Source organism: Rhinatrema bivittatum, chromosome 3 (genome assembly GCF_901001135.1).
Source record: "Rhinatrema bivittatum chromosome 3, aRhiBiv1.1, whole genome shotgun sequence".
Classification (NCBI taxonomy): domain Eukaryota; kingdom Metazoa; phylum Chordata; class Amphibia; order Gymnophiona; family Rhinatrematidae; genus Rhinatrema; species Rhinatrema bivittatum.
Genome location: NC_042617.1, coordinates 517,065,273 through 517,090,526, shown reverse-complemented (window position 1 = coordinate 517,090,526; position 25,254 = coordinate 517,065,273). Strand labels below are relative to the sequence as shown.

At 48.9% G+C, this 25,254-nt stretch overlaps 1 protein-coding gene across 1 annotated transcript in view; it reads right to left on the bottom strand.

Moving 5' to 3' along the window:
• The window catches only part of EPHX2 (epoxide hydrolase 2), a 277,061-nt gene that overhangs the window by 25,183 nt on the left and 226,624 nt on the right, over positions 1-25,254 (bottom strand). Inside the window, exon 16 of the mRNA XM_029596221.1 lies at positions 17,558-17,627. Coding sequence (XP_029452081.1) covers positions 17,558-17,627 — 70 coding nt within the window. The remainder of the gene's footprint in view (positions 1-17,557; positions 17,628-25,254) is intronic.

Below are 25,254 nucleotides of genomic sequence, written 5' to 3'. Positions count from 1 at the left end.
TGAGGGCAAGGATAAATTGGTGTCCACGCAGGTGTTTGTTCTGTTCTAGTGCCTCTGGCTCCACTCAAAGCCAATGTGGTTATGGCTCTTCTTGAGACTGACTTGCATTCAGCCCACCTGGTTCTTTCAGAGACTACAGTCCAAGAGCCCTACTTATTATGATCAAGATATTTGTTTCAGAGATTCCAATTTCAGATGTGCCAGACTCCAGGTCAGTAACCCAAGACTAATCCTGATTCTGTGCCCAACTCTGAGTTAGCCAGCCCCTGGCCAATCCTGATCCTGGGCCTGATCCTGACCTTGTATCTAACTTTGGGCCAACTAATATCAGATCTGGTCCTCACTACTAGATCTGAACTTGACTACGGACCAGCTAAAGCCGAGCCTCATGCTGAGCCCATACCTATTTTAGGTTGTACCTGAGGCCCTTTGGTGTGTCTGGAGTTTGCCCGTATGAAGAGGGTCAAGCATAGGCCAGTCTTGAACTGGTTCCCTGGGGTTTCTGGGGCATTGTTCCTGCTCATGAGCCACACTAGCCATACTGAAATGGTTTTCACAGTGCTGGATAACATCACAGATAAACATTAAAAGAGTGACACTTAAATATCTTTTGCTGAGTTGCAGAAGTACAATTTATTTGCTTTAATCACACTTCACCCTTTTGTATTTGTTTTAAAATCATAATAAGTACTCTATGATTAGTGATATTTTGTAATTCTGTTTTGTATCAATTTATGTTACAATGCATTTATTACAATTGTATTGTTCACTGTTTTCAAGGGTCTTCAGCCTAATCTAGCAATTTATAAATTGTTAAATTAAATTTACTACAACCTTACAGGCATGTAAATGTAACACAAACATAGAAATGAGAGCAGAAAAGGACCAAATGGTCCATCCAATCTGTCCATTAAGCTTAGTCAGGGTCCTCGTTGGTTGGTGTTTGAATCCAATTGCCTGTTATGTCTTGCCATTGAAGCAGAAAGCAATGTTAGAATTGCATCAACAGTATCAAGGCTTATTGGTTAAGGGTAGTAACCGCCACATCTGCAAGTTACCCTCATACTTGTTTCCCCAGACCTTATAAGTCAGGGCCTTTGTTAGTTGCTAAATGGAATCCAATTTCCCCTTTCCCCCCTGCCATTGAAGCAGAGAGCAATGATGGAGTTGCATCAACAGTATCATGGCTTATTGGTTAATGGGTAGTAACTGCCGCACCAGCAAATTACTCCATGCACTCTTTTCTTCATTTCTATCTTTTAGCCTTTAGGGTTCCACAGTATTTATCCCATGCCCTTTTGAATTCTTTCACCGTTTTAATTTTCACCACCTCCTCCGGGAGGGCATTCCAGACATCTACTACCGTCTCCGTGAAGAAATATTTTCTGATGTTATTTCTGAGACGTCCCCCCTGGAGTATCATTTTGTGAACCCTATTTCTACTGATTTCTTTCCAATGGAAAAGGTTTGACGTTTGTACATCATTAAAACCTTTCAGGAATTTGAAGGTCTGTATCATATCACCCCTGCGCTTCCTCTCTTCCAGGCTATACATATTCATATCCTTCAGTTTCTCCCAAAGATCTTCTGATACCGACCCCTCACTATTTTGTTAGCCCTTCTCTGGACCGCCTCCATCCTGTCTCCATCCTTTTTTAGATCAGGGCTCCAGAACTGAACACTGTACTCCAGATGAGGCCTCACCAAGGACCTGTACAATGTACCTCCATTTTCTTACTGGTTATTCTTCTCTCTATGCAGCCTAGCATTCCTCTGGCTTTAGCTATCGCCTTGTCACATTGTTTCACCATCTTCAGATCATGAGACACTATCACACCTAGATCCCTCTCCCTTGATGGAATTGAGGGACAGACCCTTCTGGAGTCCATCTTGCAGGAAATCCAAAATGATAGGGATTTTAGCAGCATGTGGATTGGTGCTGTGAGTGTCGCACCAGGCTTCAAATACTCTCCAGATCCTTATATATATTAGTGATGTGGAGAACTTGCGTGCTCGGAGGAGTGTATCTATCACTGGCCCCGAGTATCCCCTTTTCTTCAGTCTAGCCCTCTCAATGGCCAGACCGTAAGAGAGAATTGAGCTGGATCCTCGTGGGGGATGGGACCTTGCCGCAGCAGGTCCCTGTGTGGAGGCAGGGGTAGTGGATTCCCTGCCAGCAGTCTTCTCATGTCTGCGTACCAGGGTCTTCTTGGCCAGTCCGGGGCCACTAGAAGAACTAGGCCTCAGTGTCGCTGAATCTTGTTTATAATGGCGCCCAGCAGGGGCCATGGGGGAAAAGCATATAGCAGGATCCCCTGAGGCCATGGCTGTACTAGAGCGTCGATCCCGTGGGAGAGAGGATCTCGTCTGCGACTGAAGTATCTGGGTACTTGAGCACTGGACCTGTCCGCTAGTAGGTCCATGCCCGGAGTCCCCCACTGATCCACAATCATCTGAAAAGCTGTGGGCGACAGCTGCCATTCCCCCGGGTTTAGGCTTTCTCTGCTGAGGAAGTCTGCCGTGGTGTTGTCCTTCCCGGCGATGTGGACGGCGGAGATGTCCTGGAGATTTGCCTCCACCCAAGCCATCAGGGGGGTTATTTCTAAGGATACCTGTCGGCTTCTGGTTCCGCCCTGTCGGTTGATGTATGCCACCGTGGTGGCGTTGTCCGACATCACTCTGATCGCCCTGTTTCGAAGTCTGTGGGCAAATCGCAGGCAGGCTAGCCTGACTGCCCGTGCCTCTAGTCGGTTGATGTTCCACCCAGACTCTTCTTTGTTCCACCACTCTTGGGCGGTTAGTTCTTCGCAGTGTGCTCCCCATCTGTTCAGGCTGGCATCTGTAGTGAGCAGGGTCCAGGTTGGGGAGGACATTTTTTACCCCCAGCTCGTGTGGCCGGGCTGCAACCACCACCGTAGCTGATTCTGCACTCTGGCTGGTAGAGGTAGGTGTATGGTGTAGTTCTGTGATCGTAGGCTCCACCGAGATAGGAGGGCGCGTTGTAATGGTCTCATATGAGCCCGCGCCCATGGTAACACCTCCAGAGTGGATGCCATGAGGCCGAGGACCTGTAGGTAATCCCAAGCTGTGGGCCGGGTGGCGCTCAGCAGGGCCTGCAGACGATTCCGGAGTTTTGATCTCCTCTTGGAGGTCAGGCTGACCTTGTCTTCCTGTGTGTCGAATCGGATTCCTAGGTATTCCAGCGACTGGGAAGGCTGTAGGGAACTCTTGTTTGTGTTGACTACCCATCCTAGGCTTTCCAGAAGAGATATAACTCTGTTGGTTGCCTGGTGGCTCTCCTCCGGTGATTTTGCCCTGATCAGCCAATTGTCCAGGTAGGGATGGACAAGAATTCCTTCCTTCCTGAGTGACGCCACCACCACTAGTATGACCTTGGTAAAGGTCCGCGGCGCGATGGCTAACCCGAAGGGTAAAGCTCGGAACTGGAAGTGTTGGCTCAGGACTTTGAAGCGTAAGTAGCGCTGGTGATCCCGATGGATTGGGATATGCAAGTAGGCTTCTGACAGGTCCAGGGATGTGAGAAACTCCCCTGGCTGTATTGCACTTTTGACTGACCGCAGAGTTTCCATGCGAAAGCTGGGGACCTGTAGGTGTCGGTTGACTGACTTGAGGTCCAGGACGGGCCTGAAAGTGCCCCCCTTCTTGGGCAGGATGAAATAAATGGAATAATGCCCGGAATTTATCTCCCATGCAGGCACTGGGATTATGGCTTTTAGGGACAGGAGCCTTCCCAAGGTAGCTTCCAGCGCCGCCCTCTTGAGGGGCGGACAAGGAGATTCCACAAACTTGTCTGGAGGGAGGTGAAGGAAGTCCAGGTAATACCCTTCCCGGACAATGGCGAGGACCCACTGGTCCGAAGTAATCTCGACCCACCTGCGGTAGAACAGGGTTAGCCTGCCCACTATGGCTTCTTCCCCCCAGGTGGGTTGGCTGATTCTCATTGTGGGGTGCGGCCAGGACCCGAGCCAGAGCCGGTTCCCCGCTTGCTGTGCCTGGTCCGAAAGGACTTGTTCCTGGTCTGAGAACAAGGTGCCTGGTAGCGAGTCCTGTAAGGGTTGAAGCGTTGAGAGCTTCTACCTCTGGATGGCCTAGGAAAGGGGCGCCAGTTCCTCCTGAACTTGTCTTCTGGTAGACGGGGCAATGGAGAGGCGCCCCATTTGTTAGCCAGGTTCTCGAGGTCACTGCCAAATAGGAGGGATCCCTTAAAGGGCATTCTCGTAAGGCGCGTCTTGGAGGAGGAGTCGGCTGACCAATTTCGTAGCCAGAGCTGTCTCCTGGCTGCCACTGAGGAGGACACTCCCTTGGCTGCAGTACGGACTAGGTCGGAGGCAGCGTCAGTGAGGAACGAGAGAGCTGATTCCATTTCTTCTCCCGGGGTGTTGTTCCTGGCTTGTGATAAACAGGAACATGTCACCACGGTGCAGCAGGTCGCAATTCGTAAGGACATGGCTGCCACCTCAAAGGCTTGTTTCAGAATGGCGTCCATGCGCTGGTCATGTGCATCCTTGAGGGCCGCCCCTCCCTCCACCGGAATGGTGGTGCGCTTCACAATTGCGCAAACTATGGCGTCTACCTTGGGGCACGCCAGCAGCTCCTTGGTTGCCGGGTCCAGGGGGTACATGCCAGACAAGGCCCGACCCCCTTTGAATGAGGCCTCCGGCGCATTCCACTCGAGATCGATTAGCTGCTGTGCTGCTTGTAGGAGGGGGAAGTGGTGGGCCGTTTGACGAAGGCCTTCCAGCAGGGGGTTCATTCTAGGTTCCCCTGGGTGCCGTGGCCCGGGATAGCCAGCTCCGACAGGCATTGAGAGACCAGGTCTGGGAGATCCTCTTTAAGAAAGAAGCGTCTCATGGTTCGATTCGGCTCTATCCCCGAGGGAAGTTCTCCCTCCTCGGGGAGCTTGTCTTCTTCCCCAGAGCAATCTGAATCCCCATAAGTGGGGCTTCCGGGTGGCGGGTGGCCGTGCCTAGGTCTTGAGGGTCCAGGGGTAGGGTCATCCGGTACGTATGGGTCCGTTCGGGGATCAGACTGCATCTGGACAAAGGCGTGAATCCCCTTGAACAATTCCACCCAGGAGAGCGAAGCAGGTTCTAGCCTTAGAGGAACCAGGTCTCTGGGGTTCCCTGGCTGCTCCCCGTGGCCTGCTAGGTCCGGGGTGTTCCCTGAGGAACTGGCAAGTACGCTGGGCTGGGACCAGCCCTGGCCTGGAACACCCAGGGCCTCCTCACATTGGGCACATAGGGAGTCTGCTTCCTCGCTCTGTGTGGCTCTGAGGTGGCATGCTGAGCAGAGGCCTAGAGCTCTTATGCCTGATTCTGGAGGTGCCAGCTCTGCGGACACATGGGCTCTCATACGCTCCATCGCGTCTGTTATCTCTATGCGCTTTATAATATGCGCGAAGATGTGTACCTATCCAAGTGCGCTTATCAATGTGCGCTTAACAACCTGCACTTATGAACGTGCACCTAGGAGCATGCGGCTAGGAACGTGCGCCTATGAACCTGCACTCATCAACGTGCGCCTATGAACGGGCACCTATCAATCAACGTGCGCCTATCAACGTGCGCTTAACAATTTGAGATTACTTACCTGATAATCTCCTTTTCCTTAGTGTAGACAGATGGACTCAGAACGAATGGGTATAGTATCCGCGTGCTAGCAGTTGGAGATGGATCTAACGTCAGCACGGGTATATATATATACCCCCACAGGAAGTGTAGCAACTTAGTAATCTTCCTTGCAAAAGCTGTTATGGATGTGTGTACTGACGCTCAGTGAAAAGTGAAACAGGATTCCCCTGACCGATTGATAGTAGCTGGAGACCGCCAGCATTCCCAACCGGAAGGCGTTGACACCTGGTAGAGTGTACGCTCTTATGGAACATATGACATGGCTTACCTTGAATCGGTGAAACCCATGTACACAGGCAGCTGGGCGGGATGCTGAGTCCATCTGTCTACACTAAGGAAAAGGAGATTATCAGGTAAGTAATCTCAACATTTCCTGGCGTGTAGCCAGATGGACTCAGAACAAATGGGATGTACAAAAGCTTTACTCCCAGCCTGGGCGGGAGGCTGCCTGAGGACCATGTAGTACCGCCCTCGCAAATGCTGAGTTCTCCCTGGCCTGGACATCCAGACGGTAGAACCTTGAGAAGGTATGGAGGGAGGACCACGTCGCCGCTTTACAGATTTCTGCAGGCGACAGCATCCTGGATTCTGCCCAAGATGCCGCTTGCGCTCTAGTAGAATGAGCCTTGACTTGTAGAGGCGGAGACTTCCCGGCCTCCACGTAAGCTGCTCTGATAACTTCTTTAATCCAGCGGGCGATGGTGGGCCGAGAGGCCACTTCCCCCAGATGGTCTGTCTTTCGTACTTCTTGTGTCATTTCCAGATATCTGGGCAGCAGTCTGCCTAAGTCGAGATGGCGTAGCAAACGCCCTTCTTCAGATTTCTTCAAACCCGCCGTGGTAGGCAAGGATATAGTTTGGTTAAGGTGAAATTGTGAGACCACTTTAGGTAAAAAGGAGGGAACCGTGCGAAGATGGATAGCCTCTGGAGTGATTCTCAAAAAGGGATCCCGGCAGGACAGTGCTTGTAGCTCTGAGATGCGGCGTGCTGAACACACCGCCAAGAGGAACACCATCTTCAAGGTTAGAGAACGAAGAGACAGACCCCGAAGGGGTCTGAAGGTGGATCCCGCGAGGAAATCCAAAACAAGGTTGAGGTTCCACAAAGGCACTGGCCACTTCAGTGGCGGACGAATGTGCTTGACTCCTTTCAGGAAGCGAGAAACATCTGGGTGTTTGGCAATGGTCTTGCCATCCCTCCTGGGACCATAGCAGGACAGTGCAGCCACCTGCACTTTGATGGAGCTGAGGGAGAGACCCTTCTGAAGCCCATCCTGCAGGAAATCCAGAACAATAGGAATTGTGGTCGCATGTGGATTGCTGCCATGAGTATCGCACCATGCTTCAAATACTCTCCAGATCCTTACATAGGTGAGGGATGTGGAAAACTTGCGAGCTCGGAGGAGTGTATCTATCACGGGCTCCGAGTAACCTCTTTTCTTCAGTCTAGCCCTTTCAATGGCCAGACCGTAAGAGAGAATTGAGCTGGATCCTCGTGGAGGATGGGACCTTGACGTAGAAGGTCCCGGAGAGGAGGCAGGGGAAGGGGCTCCCCTGCCAGTAGTCTTCTCATGTCTGCGTACCAGGGTCTTCTTGGCCAGTCTGGTGCCACTAGAAGAACTAGGCCCCAGTGTTTCTGAATCTTGTGGATGATGGCGCCCAGCAGAGGCCACGGAGGAAAAGCGTATAGCAGAGTCCCTGGAGGCCATGGCTGAACCAGGGCATCGATTCCGTGGGAGAACGGATCGCGCTTGAGGCTGAAGTATCTGGGTACTTGAGCATTGGACTTGTCCGCCAGTAAATCCATGTCCGGAATCCCCCAGTGATCCACAATCATCTGGAAGGCTGTGGGTGACAGCTGCCACTCTCCCAGATTTAGACTTTCTCTGCTGAGGAAGTCTGCCGTGGTGTTGTCATTCCCGGCAATGTGGACGGCGGAGATGTCCTGAAGATTCGCCTCTGCCCAAGCCATCAGTGGGGCGATCTCCAGAGATACTTGTCGACTTCTGGTTCCGCCCTGACGGTTGATGTATGCCACCATGGTGGCGTTGTCTGACATCACTGACTGCTCTGTTCTTCAGTCTGTGAGCAAATCGAAGGCATGCCAATCGGACTGCTCGAGCCTCTAGACGGTTGATGTTCCATGCTGACTCTTCTCCGTGCCACCGCCCTTGTGTGGTAAGTCCTTCGCAGTGTGCTCCCCAGCCGCTCAGGCTGGCATCTGTGGTGAGCAGAGTCCACGTGGGGGAGGACATCCTCGACCCCTTGCTCATGTGGTCGGACTGCAGCCACCACCGTAACTGTGTCCGGACTCTGGCAGGCAGAGGCAGGTGCGTGGAGTAGTTCCGTAGACGAGGGCTCCAGCGAGAGAGCAGGGAGTGTTGTAGAGGTCTCATATGGGCCCTTGCCCAAGGTAATACTTCCAGGGTGGATGCCATGAGACCAAGAACCTGCAGATAATCCCAAGCTATGGGCCGACTGGCTCCCTTCAAGTACTGGATACGCGTCTGAAGTTTCAACCTTCTCTTGGTAGTGAGACTGACTGTGTCTGCCTGCGTGTCGAACTGTACTCCCAGGTATTCCAGTGACTGGGAAGGCTGTAGGCAACTCTTGCTGAGGTTGATTACCCAGCCCAAGCTTTCCAGAAGGGCGATCACTCTGTCGGTTGTCAGATGGCTCTCCTCTCGTGATTTCGCCCTGATCAGCCAGTCGTCTAGGTAGGGATGGACCAGAATTCCTTCCCGTCAGAGCCGCTGCTACCACGCGGTGACTTGGCCAATCCGAAGGGCAGAGCCCGGAATTGGAAGTGGTGACCCAGAACCTTGAAGCGTAGGTAGCGCTGATGATCCGGATGGATCGGGATATGCAGGTAGGCTTCTGACAAGTCCAATGCCGTGAGGAATTCTCCTGGCTGTACTGCTGTCTTGACGGAGCGCAGAGTTTCCATGCGAAACCTCGGGACCCGCAAGCATCGATTGACTGACTTGAGGTCCAGTACAGGCCGAAAGGTGCCCCCTTTCTTGGGTACCATGAAATAAATGGAATAGTGTCCAGAATTCACTTCCCAGGCAGGTACTGGGATGATGGCTTTCAAGGACAGGAGCCTCGCCAAGTTAGCTTCCAATGCCGCCTTCTTGTGTATGGGACATGAAGATTCCACAAACTTGTCCGGAGGGAGATGATGAAAGTCCAGATAATACCCCTCTCGGATGATGGCGAGGACCCACTGGTCCGACGTAATCTCGACCCATCTGGGGTAGAAGAGGGTTAACCTGCCCCCTATGGCTCCGTCCCCCAGATGAATCGGCGGAATTTCATTGTGAGGCGCGGCCGGGACCTGAGCCCGGGCAATCTCCCCTCTTGCGCTGCTTGGTCCGAAAGGACTGATTCCTGGCCTGAGGACGCGACGCCTGATAGCGACTCCTGTAAGGAATGAAGCGCTGTGAACTCCTGCCCATAGAGGGCCTTGGAAAGGCGCGCTGGCTCCTTCGGAACCGATCTTCCGGCAGTCTAGGCACTGGAGAGGTGCCCCATGTACTGGCCAGTTTATCAAGGTCGCTGCCAAATAGGAAAGAGCCCTTAAAGGGCAATCTGGTGAGGCGTGTCTTTGAAGGCGCATCAGCTGACCATTTCCGGATCCAGAGCTGCCTCCTGGCGGCTACGGAGGATGAGATCCCCTTGGCTGTTGTCCGGACTAGATCTGATGCAGCATCCGTGAGGAATGAGAGAGCGGACTCCATGTCAGCTGCTGGAGCGTTGTTCCTGACCTGTGACAAACATGCACGCGTCACCACTGTGCAGCAGGTTGCAATCCGCAAAGAGAGCTGCCACCTCAAAGGTCTGTTTCAGAATGGCGTCCAGTCGCCGGTCATGAGGCTCCTTGAGGGCCGTCCCTCCTTCAACTGGAATGGTAGTGCGCTTGACCACAGCGCTAATCAAGGCGTCCACCTAAGGGCACGCCAGCAGGTCCTGGATAGCCGGTGCCAATGGGTACATGCCCGTCAGGGCCCGGCCCCCTTTGAAGGAAGCCGCTGGTGCCGCCCATTCTAAATCTATCAGTTGTTGTGCTGCTTGCAAGAATGGAAAATGGCGGGCTGTAGGACGAAGACCTTCCAGCAGGGGGTTCTGCGCAGAGGGTACCGTAGCGCTAGGACCAGTAATATCCAACTCCGCCAGACACTGAGACACCAGGTCGGAGAGATCCTCCTTAGGGAAGAACCGCCTCATGGTTCTATATGGCTCAATCCCTGGGGGAAGTTCCCCCTCGTCCGGGAGTTCGGACTCGTCCGGTGAAAACTCCTGGTCTGACTGATCTGGGCTGTCCAGCGGCGGGAGGTCCCGCTCATGATAAGGGCGTGAGGGTCCAGGAACAGGATCCGCCGCAGCAGCCGCCGCAGTCACCGCAGGAACCGCAGAAACCGCAGGAACAACAGGAACAGCGGGAACAGTAGGGCCTGGACGGGAAGCCGTTTGCATCTGTACAAAGGCATGAATCCCCTTAAAGAGATCCACCCAGGAAATTGAAGCAGCCTCTAATCGCCGGGGTACAAGATCCCCCGGGATTCCCGCTTGGTCGAGACTGCCCGCTAAATCCGGGGTAGCCCCTGGGGAACTGTCAGCAAATCGTGGCTGAGACTGGTCCTGGCCCGAGGGTCCCACGGCCTCCTCACATTGGGCACATAGGGAGTCTGGCTCTTCACTGTGCGTGGCTCGAAGCTGGCATGCAGAGCAGAGGCCGAGGGCTTTAATGCCGGAGGCAGGCAGCGCCCCCGCTGAAGACGCTGAGGCGTTCTGTTCCATTGAAAAGTATGCGCTGAATGAAAAGCGGCCACAATATACGCTTAAGAGAACAGGCGCACAATAATAATATGCGGCAGCAATATGCGCGTAGTACAACAGGCGCTCAATAATATGCGGCAGCAATATACGCTGAATACAACAGGTGCACAATGAGAATATGTGGCAGCAATAGGCCTTAATACAACAGACGCTTAATAATATGCGGCAGCAATATGCGCTTAGTACAACAGGCGCTCAATAACATACGGCAGCAATATACTCTGAATACAATAGGCGCACAATGAGAATATGCGGCAGCAATAGGCGCTTAATACAACAGGCGCTTAATAATATGCGGCAGCAATATACACTTAATACAACAGGCGCTCAACAAGAATAACAATATGCGGCCAATACTGCCCACAGGCGCCTAGCCCAATGCGGCTCACAATATACGCTCAATGATAAGCAATAGGCTCTCAGCAATATGCGGTAGCAATACACGCTCAATGGCTTTCAATAGGCTCTCAGCAATAAGCGGTTAGCAATACACGCTCAATGGCATTCAATAGGCTCTCAGCAATAAGCGGTTAGCAATACACGCTCAATGGCTTTCAATAGGCTCTCAGCAATAAGCGGTTAGCAAAACACGCTCAATGGCTTTCAATAGGCTCTCAGCAATAAGCGGTTAGCAATACACGCTCAATGGCATTCAATAGGCTCTCAGCAATAGGCGGTTAGCAATACACGCTCAGTGGTATGCAATATGCTCTCAGTAATAAGGCAATATATGCACAAGGAGGAATAGAGCTGCGCCTATTACGGGCGCTCAATACCTGAACAAGGCCCACAAAATGGCGCCCTCCACGGCGTGCCACGCCGCCGATCCTCTGTTCCTCGGAGACCAGAAATAAGAGGTGTACGCCTTACCTGATCCTCGGCGCTTCCCGGCTGGAACCCGGGCGTTCTCCGGCTGCGGGGGGAGAGGGGAAATACCTTCACCGTCGCGTTTGAGGATATGCACCCGCTGCCTCGTCCACGCCGGGACCGAGGCGCCTCGTATGCCTCACCCGAACCTCGCCCGGGGGCTATGTCCCTGCCGCGATTTGGCCACCGGACCGAGGACTTAAACCTCCGGGGGATCACGGAAATCACCCCAGGAAACTCTACTGGGGGAGGGACCTTAGGGTATCACCGCAGGAGTGCGGGGCTCGATGTTGTAGTTGAAAGAAAGTAGAAAGTAGAAAATAGAAAGTAGATTTGGAAAACAAGCTCAGCGAGCGTGCAGGCTCTCCAAACTGCTTTGGAGACGGAAATTACTAAGTTGCTACACTTCCTATGGGGGTATATATACACCCGTGCTGACGTCAGATCCATCTCCAACTGCTAGCACGTGGATACTATACCCATTCGTTCTGAGTCCATCTGGCTACACGCCAGGAAACGTGCGCTTAACAACTTGCGCTTAGCAGCGTGCGCCTATCAAGCAACGTGTGCCCATCAACGTGCGCCTATCAAGGTGTCTTTGATGTGCGCCTCTATCCAATATGCGCCCAATTATTTCCAGACGCCCAACACATGCGACCGTCGCCCGTGCGCTCAGTCCGGCCCGAGCGCTAGAGCGAGGTGACAAACCAGGAAATGGTGATGGCGAGCAGGCAGGTAAGATGGCGACCTCCTTGGCGGGCTGCCCCGTAGGCAGACCCCGCTAATCCTCGCTTCCTCGGAGACCCAAAAGTAAAGATGTACGCCTTACCTTGTCTTCGGCGCTTCCCGGCTGCGACCCGGGCGGTCTCCGGCTGCGGGGGGAGAGGGTGATTACCGTCACCGCCGCGCTCGAGGAAGTGCACCCGCTGTCTCTAGGCCACGCCCGAACTCGTCTCGCTCGGGGGCCAAGTCCACACCGGGACCGAGCCTGCCTCTGTGCCGCGCCCGAGCCCTTCTCACTCGGGGGCTAGGTCCCTGCTGCGAATCGGCCATCGGACTGAGGCTCTTACCTCCGAGGGACCACGGAAATCACCTCAGGAAACTCAACTGGGGGAGGGACCAAATGGTATCACCGCAGGAGCGCGGGGCTCGTCTTCAGGTAGGATTCTTCTATGAAGTTTAGTCTTTAGAATTTGGAAAAATGCTCAGCGAGCGTGAGGTAGCTCCAAACTGCTTTGGAGACGGAAATTACTGAGTTGCTGCACTTCCTGCGGGGGTATATGTACCCCGTGCTGACGTCAGATCAGTCTCCAACTGCTAGCACGAGCACACTATACCCACTTGTTTTGAGTCCATTTCCTAGCTACACGCTAGGAAAATTTAGATTCTTCAATCTCTCCTCATAAGTCATTCGATGAAGACCTTCCACCTTTTTGGTCGCCCTTCTCTGGACCGCCTCCATCTTGTCTCTGTCTCTTTGGAGATACGGTCTCCAGAACTGAACACAGTACTCCAGGTGAGGCCTCACCAAGGACCTGTACAAGGGGATAATCACTTCCCTTTTCTTACTCGATATTCCTCTCTCTATGCAGCCCAGCATTCTTCTGGCTTTAGCTATCGCCTTGTCACACTGTTTCGCTGACTTCAGATTATTAGACACTATCACCCCAAAGTCTCTCTCCTGCTTCATGCACATCAGCCCTTCTCCCCCCATCGAATACAGTTCATTCGGATTTCCACACCCCATATGCATGACTCTGCACTTCTTGGCATTGAATCTCAGCTGCCATATCTTTGACCACTCTTCCAGCTTCCTTAAATCCTGTCTCATTCTCTCCACTCCTTCCAGCGTGTCCACTCTGTTGCAGATCTTTGTGTCCAGGTCCCTATTAGAGTGCCCCATGACATGCATAGACTTTGACGCTTACCCGCAACACCAGGTACGTAGGGATCGGCAGACTGCGATCCTGAGTCGCTATTAACTAGGTCCAATGACTGAGCCTGAAGAAAAGACTGTAGCCCTTGAAAAAATTCCTCCCGAGACAAGGAAGACGTATCCAGGCCAAAACTAGGTAGCATTGGTACTACGCTCCCTGAACTACCTTTTCCCGCTAAGGAACTAGTTAGGGGAGTCCCAATTCCAGGCAAGATCTCTGGCGATTCTTTTCCTATTCCCACAAGCTGGGAAGGACCGGGCTTAGCAAAATCAGATGGAGACAAGTCTCCTTGAGCCTCCAAATAGCACTCACACAAATTAGAGGGAATGCCAAGCTGAAATGGCTGAATATGGCAAGGCGCTTAGGCTTCTTTGCTATTGGTGCCATAATAAATCACAGTCTCTAAACTGACTCTGAGAAGAGTGCACGCCTGGCTGAGCTCATTGCTTGAAAAAGACTGGACGCCCAAAAATTAGGTGTCCAAAATACCTGATCAGCTGGATGCCCAATTTCTTGTGTGTCCAACTCTTAGGTGGTCTGAAGTGTATCACTGTTCGCCTAACTAGGCGCTTTCAGGCTCACTACCAAGTGCTCCAAAAGCCATCCTAAGTGCACAACTGTGCGGCCATATGCACTCAACTCAGCGCCCAGCTAGGTGCACGACGCACATCCGGACGTCCAGCACAAACAGACATCCTAAAGAGGGTAGACTTATGTGTCGTGGAAAAGCGCACGAAACTGCTGCAACCTATGATGCAACAAAATTCTGAGCCTCAGAATGGGGCCTAGCCCAAAAGATTGCTCAACCCGCCAGGTTGCCTGAGTTCCCCAACTCCCCTGAAGGGCAGGAACAGACATCAGACTGGTGCACCAAGCACAGAGAATGGAGGGGAGAAGAATCCCTAAAACCCCCCCCCCAAAAAAAAAAACTTTACCTGAGCTCAGCCCATCCCAGCCAAGAATGGAGTCGATCTACGGCTGCGGAGGGAGGGGGCATGTACCTTCATCGCTGCACTCTGCTTCATGCACCTTTCAGCTTTTTTTTGTTAATTTCTTTTTACAGCCAAGTCCACACCAGAAAAAGCAGCTACCGTACCAAAGTACTCAACTAAGGGAGAATCCACCGAAATCACTTCAGGAAATTTCGACAGAGAGGGACCATAAGGTATCATACAGGAGAATGGAGCTATACACTTCTTTCCTTCTTTCTCCTTCTATTAAACTTCAACACAATCCCCAGTAGAGAGATGCACATCCACCACCAGCTGGAGATGGAAAATACTGGCAGGTTGATGCAGGGCAGGGGTATATATACCATGACTTCAGCTTTGTTCCTTTTCCATCTGCTGGTAGAGGTGCATAACACACTAGTTCTGGATCCACCTGTCTGAACGCTAAGAAATATTTCAAGATGCCAAAGCACTTTTGGGGCACCAAAACCTTCTTGTAAGGTTAATATACAAAAGAACTCTCAAAATACCAGTGTGTATTTGAGTTCTTAAGCAATTTCAAGGTACCAAAAAATAAATAAAGCTTTGCTTATGGAAGCTCCCTCATGGTACTACATCACTCATTAGGTGCCAACAGTGCCAGGACAATTTATTGTATATACAGGACATATATTCACAATTATGCTCCTCAAACTCGCCACTCCAACTTTGACTTAACAGTGACTGCTCTTACCACATGGCACTCTCTCCTTTCGACGGTGAAGGCACCAGCTATCCATCTGGTGGTTTTGGCTCTAGCCCAGCATCATCCTTGATCTTGCCTTCTGCTATTTCCCTCTTTATCCCCCCTTCCTTTTATCCCCCCCCCCCCACTCTACATGAGCTCCCCACCCCAGGGTGGACGCATCCGTGGTTAGGAAAATTTGGGAAGGGGGATTTTGGAAAGATAATTTCCCATTCCAAATTCGAGAGAGCACGCCACCAGGACAAAGAGACCTGGAGAGGTGGAGTGACTCGGATGCGAGCAGAGGCTCTGCGTGGCCTGGTGCCACTGCAACCTCAGGGTCCATTGGGCTCTGCGCATGTCTAGGTATGCCAAGAGAGTAACACGGACAGTTGTGGCCATATGGTGCAACAGCTTCAACATGTGCAGAGCTGAAACCTGCTGGCTCTGTTGAATTACTGATCCGGGCGGTCACCAAGGTCACCGCCTGGATCGCAGCAGGAAGGCTTTTGCCTGAGCTGTGTCTAGCAGGGCTCCTATGAAGTCCAATCAAAGTGATGGGCTGAGATGGGACTTTGGGAAGTTGATGGCAAACCCTAGCGACTCCAACATCCGGATGGTCGAGTGCAAGGACTGACTTGCCCCTATCTGAGAGGTGCCCTTGATCAGCCAATCGTCCAAGTACAGGAAAACATACACTCCCAGTCTGCAGAGGTGCACCCCCACCACAGCCAGACATTTTGTGAAGACATGTGGGGCTGATGCTAGCCCAAACGGCAACACACTGAACTGGAGGTGCTGTTTTCCCACCACAATTCTGAGATACCTCCTGTGATCCAGGAAGATCTCGAAGTGAGTGTATGCATGTTTTAAATCGAGGGAGCATAGCCAGTCCCCTTTTTGCAGGAGGGGATTCAGGGTGCCCAGGGAAACCATATTGAACTTTTCTTTTTTGAAAAATCTGTTCAAGGTCCTTAGGTCTAGGATGGGACAGAGTTCCCCTGTTCTCTTTGGAATCAGAAAATACTGGGAGTAGAATCCCTGCTCTCTTTGCTCTGGTGGGGTAGGCTCAACTGCGCTGGCCATTAAGAGGGCAGAGAGCTCCCATAGTAGTACCTCCTGATGCACTATTGGCTTCCAAATGGGCACAGGGGGGGGGGGGGCAATTTGGCGGGAAACCCAATAGGTTTAATTGGTACCCTTGAGGGGCAATTGACAGAACCCACTGGTCCGAGGTTATACTGGGCCACCGATCTGCAAAGAACCGTAGCCTGCCCCCAACCGGGGATCCAGCACCTCTGGTACAGGCTTATACTCCCTACAATCCAGTCAAAACCCCATCCCAGGATTTGGCTGGGGAGCTGGCTGAGGCTTGGGAGCTCTCTCTGTTGCCTGGGACAGCCACGTGAGCTCACTCTCTGTGAATGGGAGTGAGGGACCAGAGATTAGTACTTCCTCTGGGTGTAGAAAGACTTCCTCTGGCCCTGCCTCACAGACCTCCTGGCTGAAGAGGGCGGGTCTGAAGGGCGACCGGTGCTGATGCTTCCTTGGCTTCTCTCGGTGCTCAGCCCAGTCTTCCCCTGGTGCCGAGGTCAGTGACGATTAATCTAATGTCCTCAACTTGAAAGAGACTAACAGAGGCGGGTCCCCGGAACCCCTATCTGCCGATGCTGATGGCTCGATGTTCATCTGTGTGGCTTCCAGGTCCATTGGTGCAAATGCCACCGATGTCGATACCTTGGCCTTTGACCCAAATAATTTTTCCATCAAGCCAAGCGAGACATCCCTTGGGGGTCATCTGGGTGCATGTGCAGCAACCCTGGATGTTGTGCAATGCCCCCAGCCAGAGGACATACACCTCGTGGGGATCTGTGATGGACGTGATCCTCAGACACCACACGAGGTCATGGTAAACGAAAAGAAAAGGGAAAAATCGAGAGACTGTGACGGCAGGCGGTCGACACCAGCCAGCACCAAGGTACCGCCACCGGGGCGGGGGGGGGGGGGAAATGGAAGCGAAATAAGACTTACTGAGCTGCCAAAAATCCTGACTGGGGGGGAACTAGAGGGAATCGAGAGGGACACGCGTTTGATGGATTCACAAGAAAACCCGAAAAGAACTGTGAAAAAAAAAAGTTTCCAAAGGAAATTTCTAAGAAAAAGCCACAAGCTCACTCTACCGCGAGGTGAAAGCTCTGTGAGAAAAAAAAAAGAGACTGAAGAGGGACCCTGTGTGGATGCATGGAACAGGGCATGCTGGGCATGCTCAGTATGCTCAGTCAAAGTTTCAGAAACTTTGACATAAGTTTTCCATGCCGGGCTCCATCTGATGTCGTCACCCATGTGAGAGGACTACCATCCCTGCTTGTTCTAGGAGAAATAATTAGATCAACTAATTGAATTTGTATTGCTGATTCAACTCCCTGCAAAATAGGAATGCTTTGCTTAAGATTAAATAGCCATTCTGTGAACTTAATACCACTTTTGGTGACACTGAATTTGAGGGATACTAATACATGTACATTACTTGCCCAAGACTTATTGCATGAATGCTCATTTCCTAGGCTGGAAAATATTAAATGCATCTTACCTTCCTGCCTGCTGCAGTACAGTTCCACTGCCAGTTCTTCTCCATGTTTCGGTACCAGTTCAAAGGTCCCCTTTAAAGAGACAAAGAAAAGAGAAAAGAAAGAAGCAATGAAGAAAGGTAAAAATATACCAAACTATTGTAGAATTAATGGTTGAATATGCTTGAATTTACCCTTGGAATTCAGCTTTTAAACTAATATTCCAACAAAGCTCTAGTTATTAACATGGCTGGAAAAACTGTGGTTTTTAAATTTTCTGTCGCTCTGATACTCTGACTTTTCTGGCTAACAAAGATTTCTTGCACTAGAACTGCCACAATCTCCTCAGAGGGCTCCACGAACTGTAGAATGTTCAGCATTTTGAACCCTGATGCCTCCTCCTTCTGCAAAGTAATGGAATGGCTTCAGCCATTCTCTGAATAAATGAGCTTGAGAAATTTTAATTTCCTTATCTAATTATTTATTTATTTAGAGAATTTTATATACCGACAGCCGTTTGCACATCGTATCGGTTTACATATAACTTATAACTAATTGGCAATGCCATTACATAGAACAGGAACAAAGTGTACAATAACTAACCATAACAAGATAACCTGGATAACTGAGAAACTATTTACGGGATTCAATGGTATATACACCATGATTTGGTTAGAAACGGAGTCCATAGAATGATTGAGTATCTGGGAAGGCAAAAGAGTGTTACAGGATTTGCGAGTGAACAAAATCTTAACAGAGTAGTGTAACAGATATAGTTTTAGCAGGGGGGGGGGGAGGGAGGGACAGCATGAGAAGCTTAAATAATTGTTGACAGAGGTCACAGGGAAGACCTGTTGATGTCTCTTTATCAGATAAATCTCCAGATCCATAACCATACCGCCAGGTATATTCTGAGTCTGAGCCCAATTAGTAAGCTGGAGGTGAGAACACAGAACTCACCCAACTAGCAGACAAGCCTCAGAAAGGCTTGTCTGCTAGTTCCTGCTAGGTCTAGACCCCAACAGACAACAACTTGTCTGTTGGGGTCTAGACCTAGAGGAACTCCTGTGCCTTAGATAAGTTCCCCCTCTCCAAGATGGGTTGCAAATCACCATCGGTGCAGTGGATATCGAAGTCTATTCCCCTCCAGGAACAGATATCAGTATCAATTCACCGGGAGGCTGTAAGGACTCCAGTATTGGATGGATATCTGTCTGCATCAACATTAATGCTTTAATGGCGGTGTACCAATGCTTTGCATTGCCTTATCCAAAGTCTGATTAATCTTCCTGTCTAACGTCTCCTCAACAGGATGTCAACACCTGCTGGGAGGCAGGAGGGTTAGCTACAGCTTCCTAGGAAGCCTGAGGTGTATTGATGGTAGACAGCTGGACCTGTGTAGATTTCTGCGATTCCCAGGAATTCAAGGAGGATGAATTCTCCTTGCCATGGAAACAATTCAAAGATTTCATGACCACAGTCATAGCATTCCTACTTCCAGCATCATGCATGAATGGAAACATATGCCAATGCTTCTTGGCCTTCACTCGTCACAACTTCAAAACTCAATGTCGGAACCAAAGAGGCTGAACCCTAGCCTTCTTTGGGTGGGAGGAGATAGTCAATTTGTTACCCCGGTCCTTTCCAGTGATCCATGTTGAGGGGCGTATGATATCTTTTCAATGCCGATGTACTGCCAGCATCCTATGCAGCTACTGGGTCCATCAGTGTCGATAATTCCGATGCAAATATTGATGGGCTGGATTTGCGATTTCCAAAGTGCTTTTCTATTGGGTCATGCTGGGACCTACGTCCCCTAGGGGTCATGGTAGCACAGTCGCCAACCCTAAATGTCGTGGTTGGTCCACAGGCGCAGGACACATCTATCATGGGGATCTGTGATAGATATGAGCCTGTTGTACAGGGCCACCTCTTGAAGCAACTGGAAGATATTTCCATTAGAAAACTGAATGAAAAATCAGCAACATGAAATCAAGACTATGATCAATATGCGGTCGATGGCACCTCGGTGTACCACATGAATGTCTGAAAAAGAATCAAAATTTAAGAAAACAACCAAAAAACCTAAGGAGAACTAAAAGGCAGAATAAAGATCGTGGGACCCTACAATAAGTGATTCCTGCCTGGACAAGATATCAAAGGATCCCAATGCAGGATGGGTGTAATGATCCGTGACCAGTGAACTCTGCGAAAAAGATTGGACTGAAGGGACCCCATCATGGATGTGTGGCAGTACAGCATGCTCCACTGGGACATACTCATAGAAACTTTGAGATAAAAGTTGCATGCTGGGCTCCATCGGATATCATTCTACTTGTGAGGAGTGCCATCCTGCTTGTTTTCTGAGAAAATAAGATCTCCTTGGGCATAATTAATGCCCTTTCTGTGCACAATAAAATACCAATTATTTATTTATTAACATATACTATTTTGATAATGTGTTTATTTCTGAATCATGATTGTTGGAATTGGATGTGATTATTGGATTTTAAGCAACTAATTTCTAGTCCAACTCAAAGTGGACATACATTGGATCTTATTTTAACATAGATTCTTTATGTTTTTCAGATATATTTTCAAGTTTCTCAATTATGTTGATACCATGATCCGAATATAAGCTGATTAGATTTCAGTGATTGGGCAGTACTCCTTCTGTTGCAGTGGTTACAAAAGCTTTAGGTAATTTAGTTGTGGGGGTGGGTATTAATACACAGAGTTTGATGCTGTATGGCTTCAGCTGAAGGACAACCTGTTTGGAGATTTTATGTTGGTTGATTCCTTTCCTGTAGCTCTGCTTAAAAAAAAAAAAAAATCCATTATTGAGAAGCATCAGGTGCCTTGGATTTCAGCTGTTTTAATTCTAAAAAAGGCATTACATTGCTTGGAGCAGAGATGGAGAAAAACCTAGAGTACTCTCTGACAAGGAGGCCTATCAGCAGACCCTGCATAATAATAGCATTCTTTAGATATTACTAACAAGGATTTTTTTGTACAACCAAAAGATTAGTTCCTCACTGACTCAGCCTTGAGAGTTATTTGAAACAATGAAAAATCTTGTTGAACCACATTCTAAAAACTGAATTCTTCCTCTCCTAGTTGTGAAGCCTGGATTAACCAATTTTCTTTTAAGGTTAAGAGGCTCTGTGGCTCTTTCAATGGTGATTTAGTTAGGAATGCTTCCCCAATTGTAGGGATACATGAGTACTGGAAGAAATTTTGTTCAGTTTCTCTTAGGGACGCGTTTTTGTTTGAAACAAATAATGTCCACATTTTTTCTATTTCTTTTTAAATAAACTCTTAGTTAAAACATTGCTATTTTTGTTTTAGTATTGTATTTTTTTTTTACTTTTGATTCTTATGTTTTATTGTATACTGCCTTAAGCTCCGATGTTGACTGTATATAAATTTGTAAATAAACAAAAGCAAATGCAACAATAATGACAAACAAAATTTTGTTTTTTTCTTTAATTTTTAGTGCAATAAGCAAAAAAAGGTAAAAAATACCAAACTATTGTAGAATTGATAGTTGAATATGCTTGAATTTATCCTTGGAATACAGCCAATAACGTAATATTCCAACAAAGCAACACTATTTATGGATTTGGCTGGAAAAATTGTTTCTGAATAATGTGCACTATTTGTAAATTATTGAGTACATTTTCAAAGGGGTTATGAGCAGAAAATGAGAAATTACTACTTACCTTATAATTTCTTTTTCCTTAATTTAGACAGATGGGTAAAGGTCCAGTGGGTTATGCACAGTCGCAGTATATATACTCCTGACTGACATCAGCCTACAAATATTCTCTTCAAAAACAGACTAGCAAAAACTTGATTAAAAACAGATAACCATTTCAATATTCAGCCAACATGAAACACTGAGCTCAGACAAGAAATATATTAACAATAATCTAGGGACTGGAGTAACACTTACCAGTAACCCCTGGAATACGTAGCCACACAGGACGACCATAACACAAGCATACGGTAGCCAAGGGCAAGAAGCTGAACCCATCTTTCTAGATTAAGGAAAAGGAAATTATCAGGTAAATAGTAATTTCTCTTTTCCTAGCACCTAGACAGATGGGTTCAGGACCAGTAGGATATACTAAAGCTACTCCCGAATAGGGTGGGAGGTTGCCCACGGTCCAGTCAAAACCGCACGTGAAAAGGCTGCATCTTCCTGGGCCTGCACATCCAGACGATAATACCTGGAAAAGGTGTGTAAGGAGGAAGGAATACATCACAGCTCGGCAAATGTCAGCAGGAGACAACAATCTAACCTCAGTGCATGACACTGCCTGAGCTCTGGGGGAATGAGCCCTAACCTGAGTAGGCAACGGCTTTTCAGCGGCCACATATGCAGCCATGACTAGTTCCTTAATCCAGTGAGCTATTGTAGCCCGCAAAGCCGGCTTGCCCTGTCTACTTCACCATGAAGGACAAACAAGCGATCCGTATTTCAGAAAGGCTTAGAAACCTCCAGATACCAAGGGACGCAATGGGCGATATTCCTCCACATCTCTTTCCTTATCCAGAGATGGCAAGGAAATGGACTGATTCAAGTAAAAATCTGAGACCATTTTAGGCAAGAAGGAAGGAAGATTACGTAGTTGAATCGCTCTTGGAATCACCAGAAAGAACGGTTCCCGACAAGACAAGGCCTACAGTTCGGAAATTTGACACGCAGAACATAGCGCCACCAGAAATACAGTTTTCAAGGTCAGTAAGTGCAAGGAAAGGGAGCGCATCGGTCGAAACATAGGACCAGCCAAAAAGTCCAAAACCAGATTAAGACTCTTCAAGGCTACCAGTAACAGCAAGGGAGGACGGAGATTTTTCACTCTTCTCAAGAAATGGCCACATCAGGATGAGATAAGGATTCACCATTCACCTGACCCTTGAAACAGGCAAGTGCCACTACCTGTACCTTCAAGGAATTAAGGGCCAACCCTTTATTCATCCCATCCTGCAAAAATTCCAAAATGAGCAACTCCTAACTGAACAAGGAAACACTCCTTGATCCTCACACCAAACCTCAAACACTTTCCAAACCCTTACATAGGCTAAGGAAGTGGATAACTTTCATGCTCGTAGCAAGGTGGCAATCAGCAAAGTAGAATATGCATGCTTCAAAAAGCGAGCCCTCTAAAGGGCCATACCGAAAGATAAAACAAAATCGGATCTTCATGAAGGACAGGTCCCTGCTGCAATAGATTTCTATGTGCCGGAAGATGAAAGGGGAGTCTACCAGGTGTCTTTGCAGATCTGCATACCATGGTCTCCAGGACCAATCCAGTGCCACCGAAAGCATCATCCCCATGTGCTCTTCGACCCTCCGAACTATTCTGCCCAACATGGACCATGGAGGAAAGTCTCATGGCAGCTTCTCCTCCAGTCAGACCTGCACGAGAGCAGAGCATAGATATCCAAGGACTTCAGATCTCTCCTGTGACTGAAGAATCGTGGAACCTTTGCATTGCAAGAAGTCACCAGTAGGTCCAGAAATGGAAGGCCCCAGGATCCACTTTCAAGCTGGAATCCCTCATCTGACAATACCCATTCTCCTGGGTCCAGACTCTCCCTGCTGAGAAAGTCTGATCTTACATTGTCTTTTCCTGCAATATGCGAGGCAGAGATCTCTTGAAGATTCACTTTCACCCATTCTATAGGTTGATCTATTTCTTGTGACACTTGATGGCTCTTGATTCCTCCCTACCGATTCATGTAAGCCACCGTCATTACATTGTCAGACATTACCTGGACCGCTTGAGCCTGCAGCTGAACTGAAAGCATGCCAATTGGATCACACAGGCTTTCAGCCGACTGATGCTCCAGAGAGACTCCTCTGAATGCAAGCGCCTTTGCGCCAATAGTTCCTGACAGTGAGCTCCCCAACCCTGGAGGCTCTCATCTGTCATGAGTGCCAACCAGTCTGGAGAGGTCAGGGAAACTCCCTTTCGCAGATGATCCACTTGCAACCACCACCGGAGATGAGAGCAGTCTTCCATTGGCAGGTGGAGTCGAATAGAGTAATCCTGAAACTACAGGTTCCAACAAAACAACAGGAAGTGCTGAAGAGGAATCATGTGCGCCCTCGTCCATGGCACCACTTCTAGGGTTGCTGCCATCAAACCGAGTACCTGTAGATAGGCCCACACATTTGCGCGTATAGGGTTCACCAAGAGATGTACCTGCATCATGAACTTCTGAATATGAGCTTCTGGCAAGAAAACTTTGCCCTGCTTCATGTCATACCAATCGCACAATGACTGAGATGGCTGAAGACTGCTCTTGGCTTGGTTCACCACCTAACCGAGTTATTGCAACAGGGAGATCACCTTTCGGGTCACCAGTCTGTTCTCTTTCAAAGACTTGGCCTGAATCAGCCAGCTTTCTAAATACAGATGAACTAGAATCCCATCTTTCTCAACTCTGCTGTCACCCACCACCACCATACCCCTGGGAAAAATTCTGGGTGCGGTGGCCAGACCAAAAGGCAATGCCTGAAACCGATAATGGCACCCCAACACTCTGAAAAGCAGAAAACATTGGTGCTCTAATCGGATAGGAATATGGAGTACTCCTTGGACAGATACGAGGAGGTCAGAAATTCCCCCAATTGCATGGACATTATCACAGAGTGCAAAGTTTCCATGCAAAAACGAGTCACCTGCAAATGACAGTTGACCCCTTTGAGATCCAGGATGGGATGAGGGAGTCCTTCTTGGGCACAATGAAATAAACGGAAAATCGTATTTTCTAGAGTTGTGGGTATTGGAACCACAGCCCTTAGACTGAGGAGCCTTGACAGAGTAGACTCCACTGTCTGCTTCTTTTGCATGGAGTGGTGGGGAGACACCATGAACACATCCCGAGGAACACTGTGAAATTTCAGTGCATTTCCTTCTCGTATTACCTCCAGAACCCACTGATCCCATGTGAATAGGTTTGATTCAGTGTGAACTATTCAGAAAAGGCACACACTATCAGGCAATAGCACAGACCATTTGAATAATGAAAGAGAGGTCCTCAGGTTTTTTCTAAATAGCGCACACATTATTTGCTGAAACAAAAAAAAAATCCTACAAAATTCAGAAAAGAATCTCCCTTCAATGATATTTAACAAAAACTATTTGACCTACACACCCCTAGGTTTTGCTTCTCAAGTCTGTAATCTGTTTGTGGCTATGAATACTTCTGGGTGTGTGTTAGATCCTAGTCTTGCTAATCTGATTAAGGTAGAAGTAAGAGTGCAGGGAATAGTATTAGCTTTGTCAATCACTCCCTAATGACAACATTATGCCATCTGTATTGAAAAGGGTGGTTGTTAGCCCTTTTTAGATCTTTTGAGCCCTCCTAGTTACTATCTCATTTTATACATCCCTTTTCTGAGTATATTTATTGAGCAGGCTGGTTTGGATCAAGTTCTGGATTTTCTTTTTTTTAAACAAATTTGAGGTCTTGTACTAGTTCCAGTTGGATTTTTGCCAGAAAGACAGCACCAAGACAAATGTTCCCTCTAATTTTTGACAGGCTACGTGTACAAACATTTTCTTTTGTGCAACTTTTTATAAGCTGAACTAAAAGTTTTGCACTACGAGTCAAGAGTGCCTGAGCATAAATAGTGCAAAAAATATCAGATTTCAAATGTTTTATTTAACTGTTTTAATAAAAATAAGTCTCCATTACTTATATC